The sequence below is a fragment of the Pelodiscus sinensis genome, chromosome 12 (genome assembly GCF_052426305.1).
Source record: "Pelodiscus sinensis isolate ZL-2025 chromosome 12, ASM5242630v1, whole genome shotgun sequence".
Classification (NCBI taxonomy): domain Eukaryota; kingdom Metazoa; phylum Chordata; order Testudines; family Trionychidae; genus Pelodiscus; species Pelodiscus sinensis.
Genome location: NC_143063.1, coordinates 26,836,013 through 26,851,776, shown reverse-complemented (window position 1 = coordinate 26,851,776; position 15,764 = coordinate 26,836,013). Strand labels below are relative to the sequence as shown.

At 36.3% G+C, this 15,764-nt stretch overlaps 1 protein-coding gene across 17 annotated transcripts in view; it reads right to left on the bottom strand.

Annotated features, from left to right (window-relative positions):
- The window catches only part of ZNF536 (zinc finger protein 536), a 456,239-nt gene that overhangs the window by 68,192 nt on the left and 372,283 nt on the right, over window positions 1–15,764 (bottom strand). The window contains exon 9 of one of the 17 annotated variants that reach the window (XM_089781486.1): window positions 11,933–11,973. The exons of 15 other annotated variants lie outside the window; for them this stretch is intronic. In XM_089781486.1, coding sequence (XP_089637612.1) covers window positions 11,960–11,973 — 14 coding nt within the window. In that variant the 3' untranslated portion in view covers window positions 11,933–11,959. Of the gene's footprint in view, window positions 1–11,931; window positions 11,974–15,764 lie in introns of those variants that run through there. One more of the 17 variants, XM_089781487.1, reaches the window with a different exon arrangement.

The window sequence follows — 15,764 nt, the reverse complement described above, 5'->3', positions numbered from 1 at the left end:
ACATAAAATCCAACATAATAATGATATTTAAGATATTGTTTAAATGATTTTTTAATATTTCAATTTAAATCATATATTCTATGTACTGGATAGGGTTAGTCAAAAAGATGATCCATTACAATTTCTTATGTAAATCCTAGGCAAATCTAACATTAGTCCTCATTCTAGTGCAAATGCAGGTTGTGTTTTGCGGGAGGCAGGAGAGGATTGGGAGGTGAAGGTGAAGGTGGGGTTGTGCTTTTAGTTTTCACAAAGCAGCAAGGCAAAGTCAATTAAAAGGCTAATACTGTATCCTAATAATCTAAAATACTTGATGCCAAACTCTCTCTCTGCAACATATGCCTACTTGTATTACAGGAAAATTGAATGATTCAAACCTATTAGGGATGTAAAACCCTGTTTAATTGGTTAACCAGTTAAATGTATTGTTTAACTGGTTAATTGCTTAAAGGGAGGGAGATTGGGGGTCCTGCCGCAGGACTGAAGCACCTCCCCACACAATTGCAGGCAGGGGCTGTTCCAACCTGGCCGGAACAGTCCCTCCCTGTGGGGCACCCAGTCCTGCCACAGACAGAGGCTGCTCTGGATGCTGGAGCAGCCTCTGGCTTCGGTGCTGTAGTAGCCCCTTGCCCGTGGCTCCTTTTACTCAGACTTTTACTTGGGGGAGGGGGAACCTGCTCTAGCCCCCACCAGTTAACTGGTTAAACATTCATATCCTGAAAATCTACACAGCAGCTATGCATAGGGTTGCTGTCATTGGACTTACAGACATATTCAGCAGCCATTTCACAGCTAAAATCTGTATAGACATGTGCAAGTCTTCTGCGGAATCACTCCATGTTCAGGTACCAAAATCATGCTATAACATGCAGGGAAAGGATTGCCAAGTCATACAGCTGGAGTGAGAAATGGGTAGGAAAGTAATTAACTTCAACTGTCATATGAAACGGCGTTTTTGTGAACAAAAGGAACTAGGAGGTCCTGAAGAGGAATCATAGGAAACTAGACTGGAAATTTGGAAGGTGACTAAGTATTTTTATATGTGCTTTGGCTACGTGAAGCCTTATTCTTTTTGTCCATGGCTATGGAAGTTTGGCGCTTTTTTCTTTATTATGGTTTAGCATATCTTTATACCTGATCCATACAGATTCCATTTGTATCAGCCAACATGACAAAGGTGCTTGTTTTATTTTATCCTTATACAAGCTAATGTGATATTAATCTCTGCCTAAAGATGAGGAAAGCAAATTTCAGAACCTTAAAGAAAATCATACTTTGAACAATTTTGTAAAAAGTGAAATAATTTGTGGTTTGATTTTGAATTTCTCATATTTTTTTAGAAAAAGTAAAAGTTGGTCTTCATTGTCAAAACTGTGAAATTTCTTACAAAAGGGGTACATTTTCAATTAGGAAACAAGTCAACAGTAGTGATTTGTTCTGAGGCAAAATATGCCATCTGTATGATAAAAAAAGTTTTTTCTAGTGAAAATTAATATTTTGTCATTGGGGAAAAGTCTTGATTTCTCTTTAAATTTGAAAACGTCAAATTTTGCATATGGAAATTTGTAAAAATTGATTAATATTTATAGCTGAACAAAGCTACACTAACCGCCTGAAGTGAGAATGAGTACATTGTTTTAATACAACTTTCCTTTGGACTTCACGAATATATTATCTCATCATGTCATTAGTCACACCATATTTTAATACCAGCAAAAGGACAAGTAGAATCATAGTTTAATCCATCAGCATTTCATAAGGCAAAACAAATTCATTTTAATTTTAAACTTAAAGAGAACTGACTGTTCTACACATATGAAACACAACAAAGGAAATGTGTGGAATAAACAAGTTATTTTCTCACTTAGGAATGACCATGCATAACTGATTCATGGCTCTGCTGTACTTCACCATTCATCACTGTGCAGCTCATTCTTGACTCATGAAAATAACATTTATGAATTCTCTTCCTTCCTCTCAGTGCATGGAATTTACCTCTTATTGCACAAAATCTGAGTAAAAGGAACCAAAAAGGATATTTGGGGATGGAATTCAAATTCTCAGTTCCCTGGAAGGTTGTGGGGCTACAGGGCTGCCATTCCAACCCTATGGGCTAAAAAAGGCAGCTAAACTTCCTATGTGTTGTAGCAATTGGATCAGATCTACTGAACTCTCCTCAGATGTCCAGCTTTATTGTACAATTCTCTCCATGTCTGCTTATTCAGAACATTACAGAGGCTCCTTTTGTCATAGGTAAGGGATAATAAGGTAAATCTGCTTAAATTTCTCTTTAAGGGACACTCCTGGGGCATGGGTTCTGTTTACTGGGGTGAATTCCATTAATTATGAAAACAGATGATGCTGCAGCTTTTACTTAGATAAAATGTTCACTAGAGTAACAGGTCTGGGTAAACCATATTAGATTAAGCATCTCTATAGTCTGACATGCCTTCCAAATTTCAAAAAGGAACCACAGTTCTGACCAGGATATCTCAGCTTGCCAAAATACAAATTAAACATAAGAATGGTATTTTCCAGCTTTAATTCTCATTTTAACTTTTTAATAGTCACTGTAAAGAAGGTCTACAGCATGGGTTCTTCATTCATATGGCAGAATTAAACGATGACTTCAAACAACTCCACTATGCATTGCCATTCTCCAAATGGCCACTGACATCAAGATAACCTCCATGCATGGAACAGAGCCATGGATCGGGGATGTTTGGGATAGGGTAGCAAGATAGAGAAGCAACCTCTTTCTGTGGCACATTTCCCTCTGTACAGCTTGACAATCATGCAGGAGTAATTGCTGGTGCAAATTACTAGCAGGAACTGACCACTGCATCTTCTGCTTTCATTTTATCAGCTCCAAGGGGAAACCCAACAGCAGTATTGCTCCAAAGAGGGAGCCTCCTGAGAAAACCTGAATGTCTGGGGATGTAGGCTGGTTTTCCTGAGCTCCACCAGCTATATAGCTCTCCCCCTCCCTCTCTTCTGTGATCTCCTAAACCCCCTTCTCAAGTGCGGGAGACAGAGGAAACATAAGAAGACCAGTCTTCTCAATTGTGTTGAGAACTTTTCTTTATGGGTTTGCCTTTGGGGTGGGGGGCATATTTTGCCCGACATAATCAGTGAACTGTTAGTGCATGACATTGTAACTAGTTTTCCCATTCCATACCTATTAACACTTTAATATCTATTAAAATGGGAAAGTCCCTTGGTAAGGTGCTTCAATACTGTAGTGCTGAGCACAGAACAAATGGCCAGAAAGATGGATCCTAACTATTTCCCTGTATCAACTTTATATAGCACACAAAATCAGTAGACATAGTGACAAATACATCTATAATTACATACAGCTTTTGGGGTATTTTACTTCTATTCAGACACAACATTTGCTAGTGTCGGTCTAATCATAAATATAATTATTCTTGAGTGCTCCATTACAAAAACCAATAAACTAGGCCTCAATAGAGATTCTGAAATTACTTAACTTTTCTTTAGAAAAATATTAAAACAGCATTATCACATCAATGAGAGGAAAAGACAGGAAGATAATAAAGTTATGTTAAACCTCCCTGTATTTACTCATGTGTGAAACAGTTATGTCTGGTCACATAATTGCAATGGTTCTGAGAAATATTTCATATTTTATAATGAACATTAAAAGAGTTTGTGGATCATTACTTTATATGAGTTCCAAAGTTATTACATAAAATCCAACAGGAATGGTTATAAATTATTTGATTCTCTAGTCTGGCCTTGGTAAACATAACATGAAGGCTGAATCATCTCAGCAGACAAGATTCATGGTTACAGGTAAAGTGTTTCTACATTTAAAGAAGAAAATACCAGAGTACTTGTAAAGAAGGCTCTTAACATTTTTTGTTTGCTATTTCAAAGAAATTCTTCTCAGCAATGTGCTTAAGCCATTAAAAATAGCTTTGTTTAAAACAAAAGGAAAACTCACTCACAGGGATGTTCTTTTGCCTACCAATTTGGCATGGCCCTAAAGTCACTGTCAAATTCTTGAACTTACACAGTATGTGCTTAAGATACTGTACTTAACCAGGAAACAATATCACAATCAATTATTTGATTTTCAAAAGGATCCTGAAGAACATATCATTGAAATACAAAAAATAGAGTATACTAACAAAATTACATACTTGACACAAATATGTGGAATTATTGTCTTCGAAATAGAGTTGGCAGGCAGCATTTTAATTAATAAATGAATATTTGTGTCAGAGATAAATGTAATACCAGATGAACTGTGTCCCACTTACTCCTATTTGCTCATCTTTGTATCAAGCTATTATATAAATATAAAAGGATTTTTGGTTAATTTTTATTCTATAAAAATTTTCAAAGAATATTAGCATGGCAAACTCATTGAGATTTAAAGAACATAACATTAGAAAAATAAGTTCAGATATTCTTGTCAATTAAAACACATGTAAAAATATATTTAGGAAGGTTCAGATCAAGCATTCAAATCCTACAAACAAATGAGTATTCCATAGTCACTTGAGTGATCTAATTGCTCATGTAGGGAAATCCCTTCATTGCAGGAATCGCTGAGTGAAATTCTATGGTCCATGTTATGCAGATGGTTTTAAACTAGATGATCTAATGGTCCAACCCTAAAACATATTAACGGGTTTTCAAGTTTGGGCCTGATCCATTGGCCACTGAAATTAATGGAAAGACTCACACTGACCTCACTGGTCTTTGAATCATGGCCTATAGAATATCTGATGTAAGTCTTACTTGCTAATTGTTATGTCAACTTCATTCCACATACTCCTAAAGTTTTATAAAAGCAACAATCCCCAATTTTGTACTTCCTAAAGGCAATTGGTTTAGGCATATTCTTTCATCACAAAACAGTTAGCTATTAAACCTGCTTTCCTTGCCATTATCAACTCTTGATGTCGAAGATGTCCACTGTAACTTCAATTCCAGTTGGGTATTCTTGGCCAAAAGAAATTCTATTTTACATTGTCAGTAGGAAATGTAATTTCAGAAGTTTGAGGGCCAGAATTTACACCACATTTTAAGTGACTTTCTTTAAATGTTATGCTAATCTTTACATTTTTCACACCAGAGCCACCCAGAGAAATGATGAAATATTTTTAAAATGCATTCCAGTTTTGCTCTCATTTTCTTCATTCACCTGGGTTCTTTAAGTAATCTTGAGCATTTCATTTTCAGTAGATAACCACCAATTGTTTGCATAAATGTTTAATTTGTTAAATAACTATTTTCTCCTCACCTCATTCATCTTACCTTACCAGACATTTTTAATGAAGATACAAAATTATTTTTTTGAAACTCTCAGACTAAAACTGAAAATGTCTCAATATATTCAAATAAAAGAAACTGTCCATATTTTAAGAGAATTATTTTCTGCGTGTAAAAATGCATATAGCCAACAGTATAGAAACTGAAAGAGTTTTTATAATACATTCATCATTGTTTTTCTTGTATTGAAAACATTTTAAAAATATTTTGATGTATCCTCTAGGTGGTGCTAACACTGCATAGCTTTGACTTTTCAGCACAATGAAAACATTAATTTGCTATGAGATAATTTTTGACGTAAATGTAAAATGGTGCCCATTCGAACTCAGTAATGAAGCATGGTGCATTTCTACAGCTCCTAATTTGACTAGTTAAATGACTCCATTACGTGTCTAACAGACAGAAGCAAATAATTTCTGGTCAGTTGACGCTCACTTATCCGTATCATTTTACCCTGAAAATAAAATCTCTAATCTACAGTTTCTTTGTCTTAGTTTTTTTTAAATATTATTAAAGCAAACATATTTAAATAAGAGAGATTAAACCAACACAAACTAACAATTAAGACTACAATACTGAAATCAAATTTATGTAATATGGGAGGATGAATAAAAAAATAAACTGAAATAGTAAATTAAATGAATGCTAGTCCTGCTTATTTCAGCTGTGTTGTCTGACAATATTTATTTTTTTTAAATAAACTCCTTTTCAAAATCATTGATTTTGAAAAGCCACTTGAATCATGTTAGCTACTCTATTAAACTTTATCACAAAACTTTGAGAATGTTTGGAAAGATCCTTTATGGTATATAGCAATAAAATAAAAATGCTGCCTTAATAAATATCAGGTGATGAATAATTTTGCCCTGAGGAAAAAAATGGTTAATACTGAATCTTAATGTTCCTCATCTAAATGCTTTTTCTTCCTGCTAAAAACAAGTTTAGAATTAAAGCATATCACTTTACACATATTGCATGCATATTAGTGAGACACAGCTGCTTATGTCCCACTCTTAAGAGCCATATGATTAAGTTATGGGATATCAGATAATCCAAAGTCTGTTTCTATTGGTCACCTTTCACAGACAAAGGCTTTTTAGTTTTAAGTCCATTTAATGACAATGTCCAATTGTATAAATGTGTGAGTAATTCCAATAGAACACCTGTGGCTCCCTCCTCTAGAATACAGAATGGAAGATATAAAATGTCATTACAGTAACATTCACTGTCTGACTTTAACTGACAAAAGCTGAAAATATTCAGAGTCAAGGCTGCCACTCCACCCCTGACGTATTCCATCATGCTAATGTTTCCAGGGTCTCAGAGCAGTATGTGTGATCTTACATATCATATCCAGTACCAGTTTTTAATCAAAATGAGGTGAATTAAGGACAGAGTGGCTGTTTTCTGGTTTAAGTTGCAGCCTTAGGGGATCCATTTCCATGATAGTTCATGGGGACAGAGTCACTTGACTCCTATAGTTGTAAACAGGAGGAATGGAACAAAATCTGCCTTAAAACATTTGGAAAATTTCGCACTTTATTTTAATGCCTTTAACATTTATGTTCCTTTGCATTATTTTAAGTTCATATATATATATATATATATGAAGATAGAGAATATTACACTTTTTTATTTTAATATCTTTTGAGAGAGTCTAAAGGATGGTGGGGAAATACATTCCAGGGGATCTAGACCAGTGTTTCTGAAAGTGTGCTGTGAAATCACTTTGAGAAACACATTAACTGGTCGCCCTGGTTTGTTTATTTACTGGCGCCACGGCCAGGAGCTTCGCAGCTCCCATTGGCTCTGTTTCATCCTTTGCAGCCAAGGGGAGCCGTGGGAAGGATGAAACGGAGCCAATGGGAGCCACGAGGCTCCATAGCCGTGGCATCAGTAAATAAACAAACCAGGGCGGCCAGTTAATGTGTTTCTCAAAGTGATTTCGTGGCACACTTTCAGAAACACTGGTCTAGACAGTGTTGAAGGAACTACTTTGATTCCTCCTTTAGTTGAATCTTTTCTGTTGAGGTTGTCTTTTGCAACCCGTGGCAGCAGAACTGCTATGATTTAAATCTGAGTCTGGGGGGTTACATTACAATAAATGGGCTTCCTAGGAATATCGTTTCTTTTCATACAATATGCATGTAGTGAGCTAGGACTGAATTTACAGCTAAAACACTGTTGAATTTCAGCAGAGTTAATTTTGGATAGAAGTGTCAGTGACTCTTAAGACCTTAATGGAGGAATTCTATATGGAAATGGCAGATGTTCAAAGAAAAGTTAGTATCAGTAGAAAGAATATACACATTACCTACCAAAATACACTACAGACACAAATGTAAACTCTAAGTTTGTGAACCAAAGATCTTGGATTCATAAGAGGAAGAATGGTCCACTGATGCCTGTGTTAGCATGGCCCTCAAAGATTTGGGTTCAATTATTGCTTTATCCACATGACCTTTAACTTAGATCTTCTGCACCTGCACTCCCCATCAGTGCAATGGGAATAACAGCACCACTCGGCCTGACTGGGATTTTGTGAGGATATATATATTAAATATAGTGAAGTGCCCAGAAACACTAGTAGCACAGGCTGTATAAATACTTAAGATAGACAGGTGTCAGTGATTTTATGTGGCTTGGTCTTTTTCATTTTAATTAGCTATCTAACAATCCAATTTGAGTGCACTGCTCTGACTTATTCAAAAGTTGGGGTGAGGCCATCTTTAAAAGAAGCTCTACGAGCAAAGAAAAGTTCATTTGGAACCAACAAAGCTGTGAACTCACAAGCCTAATCCTGTTCCTACTAGATGCAACAGGAACAGGGGACGATCCATGCTGTCAAGAACACCTGCTACTTAGAATTAGAAAGATTAAGAAATGATATTAAAGGTGAAGCTGTAAAAATGTATCGTGAACACTATTTAACCTCCAAAATCAGTCACCAAAGATGGGATCCATGCCAGAATTTTGCAGGAAGAGGCAAAGGGATAGGGAAGCTTTAGCAAATATCTTTGGAGGGAGAGGAAATGCCACTGGATAGGAGGAGTAATGTAATAACAGCTCCAGGGAAGATCAAGGAAATTAAACACTAGTAAGCCTGACTTCAGCAGTGGGTAAGGTATTGGAAACACTAATCAGGGACAAAGTAGGGAAAGTTATGATTTAATTAAAGATATTCAGCATGGATTCACAAAAGGGAGATCATACGTAACAAAACTAATAGAATATTTTGAAAAAATAAACAAAAAAATGATGAAGGGAGCCGTGAGCGTGATTTACTTGGACTTTAAGAAGGCTTTTGCTGCACGACCTTCTGACAGACTAATTTACAATGTGAGGAAGTTTTGAAGAGAGGGTGAGCGGAATACTGGATAAAGCAATGGAAAGAATATTTGAAGGCATAGCTTGTCCTTACATGGAGAAATTAAGACTATGGGTGTTTGTGACTGGTGTTTCACAAGCAACACTAATATACTGATTTTGTTCACTTTCAGGATCAGTGACTCAAAAGAAAAAATCTTCCGGGGTGGGGAGATTGACATTTACTCAATATAGAAAATGGAGGGGAAGCTGATCATAATAAAAATGAGGGTGCCAAAAATTAAAAAGTCCATGTCTCTTTGAGGGAATATGGAAAAAGATTTGATACAATTCAATAAAGAAAATTGTAGGGTGAACTATGTACAAAGCAAAAAGGGATGCTTAGAGTTCTTATCAACCAATAGGGACACAACAGAAGTGCTGTGGGTAATCCTGAATAAAGGGTTAAAATCTTAATCACAAAACCTAACAGCAGCACAAAAAAAGAAAAGATACTTCTGTGATACACAAACAGAGAGATTGATTATCAAATGTTAAAAATCATGTTTGAACTTTATAGAAGGATAGTAAAGAAACATTTGGAACACTACGTTAGCTTTGACTATATTACCATTTCAAAAATTGAGAAATTACTAAGGAGAATATCAAATGACACACAAACCAAAACAAATCAGACCTACATTTCTTTGAAGAAGAGGTTAAGGAGTACAGAACTGCTATAGAAGGCTACATAAACTAGTATCATATCCAATAGCAATTGGGCATTAACTGATCCTAAGAAAAAGGAACTTAGATGGAATTTCTTCACACAGAGATAACATGGAACACCAAGGACAGCAGTAGCAAAAACTTGTGTAACAAAATAGTATTACAGAAAGAGTTGTTCAAAGACAGAAAGACAAGAGAGTTTAAGTGATGCGGGGCCCTGACCTTCCACCTTAAACTACTGTAAAACATATAGCCACGATTTAAAACATAGACGCTTGCACTTGCAGGCAGTTGCAGACTTATCATAGGCCAGATCCTCAGCTGGTATAAGGTGGCTGAGCTCCAGACATTTGTGTGTGTACATATAATATATGGGTCCAAATAACTGAAAAGCATGCACAAAGTTGTTATAGGTAAATATATCTATCCAGGCAAGTATATGGCTGGCCAAATATCTGACTGATCAATGCCTCAGATCCCAAAAGTGTCAGGTGTTCCACCACTTTTCATGGGCTCAGCCTGGATAGATTATGTTTACACAAAAGTCTGTGTGCAGCTCACTTAGAAAGGTGACACTGACATTTTTTTAAATTCTAAGCAAATATAGAGAATTAATTTATGCCTTAATGGTATACATAGTTTTTGGTAAAAGTATTGCCATCAAAATGGGTCTCATGAAACGTGTATGCAGTCAGTAGAATTGTTATTATACACTATATAATAAATAGCATTAAGGGCTGTATTATTTTCTTGCTGCTTATTATTTACAGCAAAATACCATCTAGAGTTCTCGACTCAGTCAGAATTAATACCCCCTTGTCCTAGGTCCTACACAAATGTGTGCACTTGAATGTATACACATACACACATTATTCCTATTGTTCTTCCCCTTAGACACCATTAACTGGCTGTTTACTTAGGGTTTTTCTACATAGGGAGCTATTCCAGACTAGCAATTCATGATTAATGCCATTAATGCCTATTTTGAAATAAATGTGTCTACATACAGAGATATTCAGGGACTTTTCTGGATTGACTGTCATGTATAGACAACCTCTCACAAACACTGTTACATAAGAGGACTTTGAGGAAGGATTTCAGTGACAGCTGCCTTATAGCTCAGATTGGAAAGGGAGTTTTTTTGTAGAGGGACAGTGTAGAAGAAGGTGCAGACAGTGTGTGAGAGGCACATAAGGAGATAATCAAGGCTGACATTCCTGTTACAGCTAAGGGTTCAGGAAGTGACACCAACAGGACGAGGTGAGAAGACAGAATACGAAGGCTCTGTACACCATAAAAGTTTATATTTACAGATCACCTTGTAGTGAAAACCAGTGGCCTAATCCAAACCCCACTGAAATTAATGAGAAGTCCCCACTGATTTCAGTCGTTCCATCAGGTCACAAATGCTGCACTCATTCATATTTTCTCTCTGTCAACACTTGTTTTGTTTATAGCTTTATCACAAAACAGCATTAAAACTGGCAAAAAAAAAAAGTTTCACACTGAGATTAGCCAGTTTTTGTATTCAGATAGAGCAAACAATCTGTATATTGTAGAGGCATCGATATAAAACTCCAATTAATGGCAATGAGAATGACACATGGTTTGGAAAGAATTATCTATAACTATCAGCCTTACGTATTTAAAATGGCTGAACTACAAATCCCTAAAAACTGCAGAACCCAAACAGCCGCTGAACTACGTCAAAAATACTAAAATATATATAGATTGTAAGACTGAAATGTGGATCAATAGTTAGGGATTGAAAGAGAGAAAGTGAAAGAGAGACAAAGGTAAGTTCATAGCAGCATAACAAGAAATTAATAAGTATGTTAAAGGTGCACTGTTTATTATGGCTTAAGTGTTCCAATAGCTAACTGGGAAATGGCAAACAATCACGTTCAAAATTGTAAAGAAAAAAAGCAGATATTTTATATTATTTGCAGTTAACTCCAATTTTGTATTTTTTTTTTGCTGTTTTTTGTTTGCTTTTTTCATTTTTTCCATATTGCCTGTGCACTGTGATATTTCTAAAAAGAGAGGTGCTCTTAACTGGATATAAAGTAAATCTCCTTAATTTTGGCCTAAATTTATCACCTGCAGCTTCCCTATAATAGTCACAAGAATTTGGGGTTTCTTTGCTGAATCACCCACATGTCAGATGCCTGTGCCCTGTAAATTACACAGGAATCACACAGGCAGGTGATCTCCAACCAGGAAATAACAGAAGGGTGGGGTGTCAAAGCATCTTTCTTTTCCTTACTAAACAGGGGGCTCTACTGGTGGAAAAGCAGTCAACCTTGGGGGGGGGGGCTTTACTTACATTTGTTAATAAAACCAAAGCTCAGGAAGGGAGAAAGTTCGAATTATATACATGGTATATGCACTGTGCAGAGGAGGGTGGGAACCTAATTTGCTCACACACACCCCGAATAGATTTTCATAAAGATAAGAATATGAAAACTGATTCAGTTATCTACATAGTACTAAAACTTTAATTTATAACAGAGCCTAGTTCAGTGCCCCTTAACAATAACCAGAACCATGAATACAAGGCTTCTTGAATGAAAACAAAGCATTAAAATACCTGTCTGGATTTTCTCTTGAAAATCAGTCATTGAGAATCATCTGTCAGTAAGACAAAATTAATTACTACATGTAAAATTGAGAAAATCAACACAAATTTAAATATTGCATAATATTACAAAAAGTCTTATAAAAATCCTATTGTTAATTAGTGATGCATGTGTACCTTTTTTATTAACCAAAAATAGCGAAGATTTACCACTATTATACATCCAATTTTAAAAAGTGTGTTTTCTTTAAAAAATGTAATTGACTATAGAAACTTTGGAAAAAGCCTTCCATGAAATACAGTAACTTGCAAAATTCAGTCTTTTAAAAAATTATTTGTTAACAGGTTGGTGCTAAAGAAATCACGTTAGTTTAAGTGTTAGATGGATGAGTTTAGCAGCTAGAGTAAATAGAAGCCCGAACCACTTCATTCCCTAAAATCAGGGTAATTATCATGCTATTCCAGTGCAAATATTGTATTAATTTATGCAAAGCTTGTTTTATTTATACAATTAAATCAATTGTTGTAAATACATGAAAAATGTTTTTTTATAAATAAAATGTGATTTTAGCCCTGTATTGAATTTTTAAAACTTTATTGGAAAAGACTGTATGTGTTTACATTTTAAAAATTTAAAGGGCATTTGAAATTTGGCACTGACCTCACACACGTCACCCTAACTAAAGCTCAGTGGAATCCAATGTCCCGCCTCCAAAAATGATTTAAAAATTCTAGCTGCCATTTTATGTATAATACATTTACCAAAAAGCATTAATTACATACACACACACACACACACACACACACACACACACACACACACACTCTCTCTTTCTATAATGGAAGCCCTGCATTTGCACTACTTCCTTAAACACTGATTAGTTAAATCACTTTTTAACACGTAACTTTTCCTTTCAAAGAGAACAATTCTATGATTACAAGGGATAAGATGCAAGCGTGGTCTGGAAATCTGACCTTGTACTCACAGGGATTGACAAAGCACTAATTCTACATCTGACTCTATATGTTTTTTTTTTCTTTTTTCAAATGAACAATTATTCATTTTCAACTTCATTCCCCCTTCTTTCAAACATCCCAAAACCCCAAACATGAAAGATTGTTTTGTGAATGCGGTCTCATGTTATTCTATTCTGTTTTAGGAAGCAGAGTTATACACTGTGCAACAAAATGGAGAAATAGATTTATGTACCCAGCCGAGGACACAGAGGGCTGGAAGTTTAATGTCCTTCCACTATTTATCAACATGGATAACAGCAAATATTTCATTTCGCTTTTCCAAACTGGCTCTGATGATGTTTAGTCCAAACAACCCTAATACTACTCCACTAAAGTCAGTAGGAATTTTGCCATTAACTTCAGTGGCAGCAGAATTGGGCCACAGATCTCATCTCTATGAGGTTCTTTCTCAAGGGACTGAAAATCCTTTAGTTTCAAATCAGAATAGATGACAATCAGCATCTTGCAGAATGGGGCCTCAAACATTCACCTCTTGCCTCGGAACCAGTTCTATCCATGAATGCACTATCGCTGAGCACTGGGTATTTGGTGCAATTGATGAGCAATTTCATAAATTAAAAAGGAAAAAAAACCTTATTGAAAAACAGCTAAAATTAAGATCACATCTTTGTAGAGTGCAAAACACTTGGGACCTCTAGGAGGGAATGCCTCACATTAAAACAATCCCCTATGGCAGTAAGGCTGGTGTTGATAAGCTTAGGAGGGAGAAGCTACCACCCTTCCTTGACCATAATAGAGTTCACAGGGGTAAAAATGGATGGAACAGACCCTAAGCTGTGACAAATGAATACCAGTTTAGGATCCATCCCATAGAATTCCCATACATGTCTTCCTCCAAAGCGACCTCTGTGCTATGTTAGGCATCTTGCTGTAATTCCAGACTAACTTTTGAGTTCCCTGCCCCAAACTACTATAACAGTTAGATGCTTTTTCATCAACAACAGACTACCAATCTAGCACAGGTTTAACTTCCTGTTGTGTCTCTGTGATATTTTGGAGATATGCTGTACAATTGTCTGTAAAGCAATTTGCACACCCAAGGTGTGGTAGAAATAATCAATTTTCAATGGGATTTGTGTTCTTAAATCATTTAGGTACTTTTGAAAATCCATTTCAATAATTCTAATAATGAGAAATTTCATCTCTCTAACCCACTGCTATTAAGTACCAGTCTGGAAGAGAGAAGACTTCCAAAAAACAAGGGAGAACAAAATTTGAAAAAAAAAAGAGAGAGAAAAACACAAAGTTGGTGATCAGTATTATAACAGCCAATATTCAGGACTGAATCACTCCCAGACTACATCTACACTCCAGAGGAAAATCGAAGCTGCCACTGTTGATCTTCCAGGGTTCGAATTAGCAGTTTAGTTAAGACAGCTAATTTGAAGCAATGCCAGTAACCCTGCTTTCACAAGGAGTAAGAGAAGTTGAAGAAAGAGTGTTTGCCCTTGGACTTTCTGCCGTGCAGACAGTGCCACAAGCCGAGTTAAGCTACTTTGACTTCAGCTACACAATTAATATAGCTAAAGTTGCATATCTTAATTCGACTTTGTCCTATAGTGTAGACATGCCCCTAGGTGGCTAAATCAAATGAAGGGTAACAAAACTCTGCTCTTCCTGCTACAATAGTGGCATCAAGAGAACTCCTACAGTCAAGGTTCTCTGGAAATATGTTGAAGATCATATCCAAAGAGACAATTCTGAAGAAAATCATTGTGGATAGCATTGTGAATTGCCATGACAAAGACCTAAGTTCAAGTTTCTGGCACTTATTCTTCCCCCAGACCACTTCTTGGTCCTCTGCTGTGACACTCTATACAAGACACTCTATGGCTGTACAAGGCCAAGCAAGGAGAAGCACTGGTGCTTTGGCAGATCACACACTTCACAGTGAAAGAAGGTCAGAGTAAAAGTCCTCCATTAAGAATTGGGAAGAAACACTTTCTCTGATGAGGACATACAAAGAAAAAGGGGGAAAAAAGAATGCACGCTGGCTGCCAAATTTAAAAAAATCAATTATTCCATTGAACAACAGTAGTGATAAATATAGCTCTCTCTACCGCCTCCTCCTCCTCCATTGAACAAATTGTTAAAAGACCCAACAAGTACAACCCTCAGTATTATGCCATCAGTTTAAACGTACAAAAAAAATCTTGTAAAAACAAAGCTACTGATCTCTGGACACAATTTCAGATTTGCCATTCCATGTCTGTTCTGTTAGGTTTCAAACTTCCATTCTGCATTGGAGGCATGACTGAACCAGTGCAAATCAAAGCTCGAAAAGCACCCAACACAGTCCAGATCAGGGCTACAGTTTTAGATTCATTGCATCTAAAGAGCCAATCTCCACAGCCACTTAAATACTTGTAAGATCTTCTTCAGCTTAAAAAAAAGCATTTGCCATCATCAGCATCTTTGGTCCAGATGCTGTACTTTTTTCATGAAAAGTAAGTTTACCAAAAAAGGTGATAAATATTGTTCCTCAAACAACCTGAATAAACTATGGGGGTGACAAACTGGTGTCTGTGAAGCAGGGTCCTGTGAAAATACTACACTAGCATTAGGAGAAACAGTAATATGCTTGACTTCTTGAAGAACTAGGGAAAATGTAATAACATGGAACACATTCATCAAGTAGGAGTGACAACAGTAGACACTAAACTTATGCACAAAGCAAGTGTAGAACGGGTATGGGCAGCGCTTCTAGCACAGAACCCTACTGAAGGCACTGGGAGAGTCAGTGAAGTCAGGGAGGCTCTGGTCCAACTTGTTCTTTTTTGGTAATTTTATCTTAAATTGCAGTCTC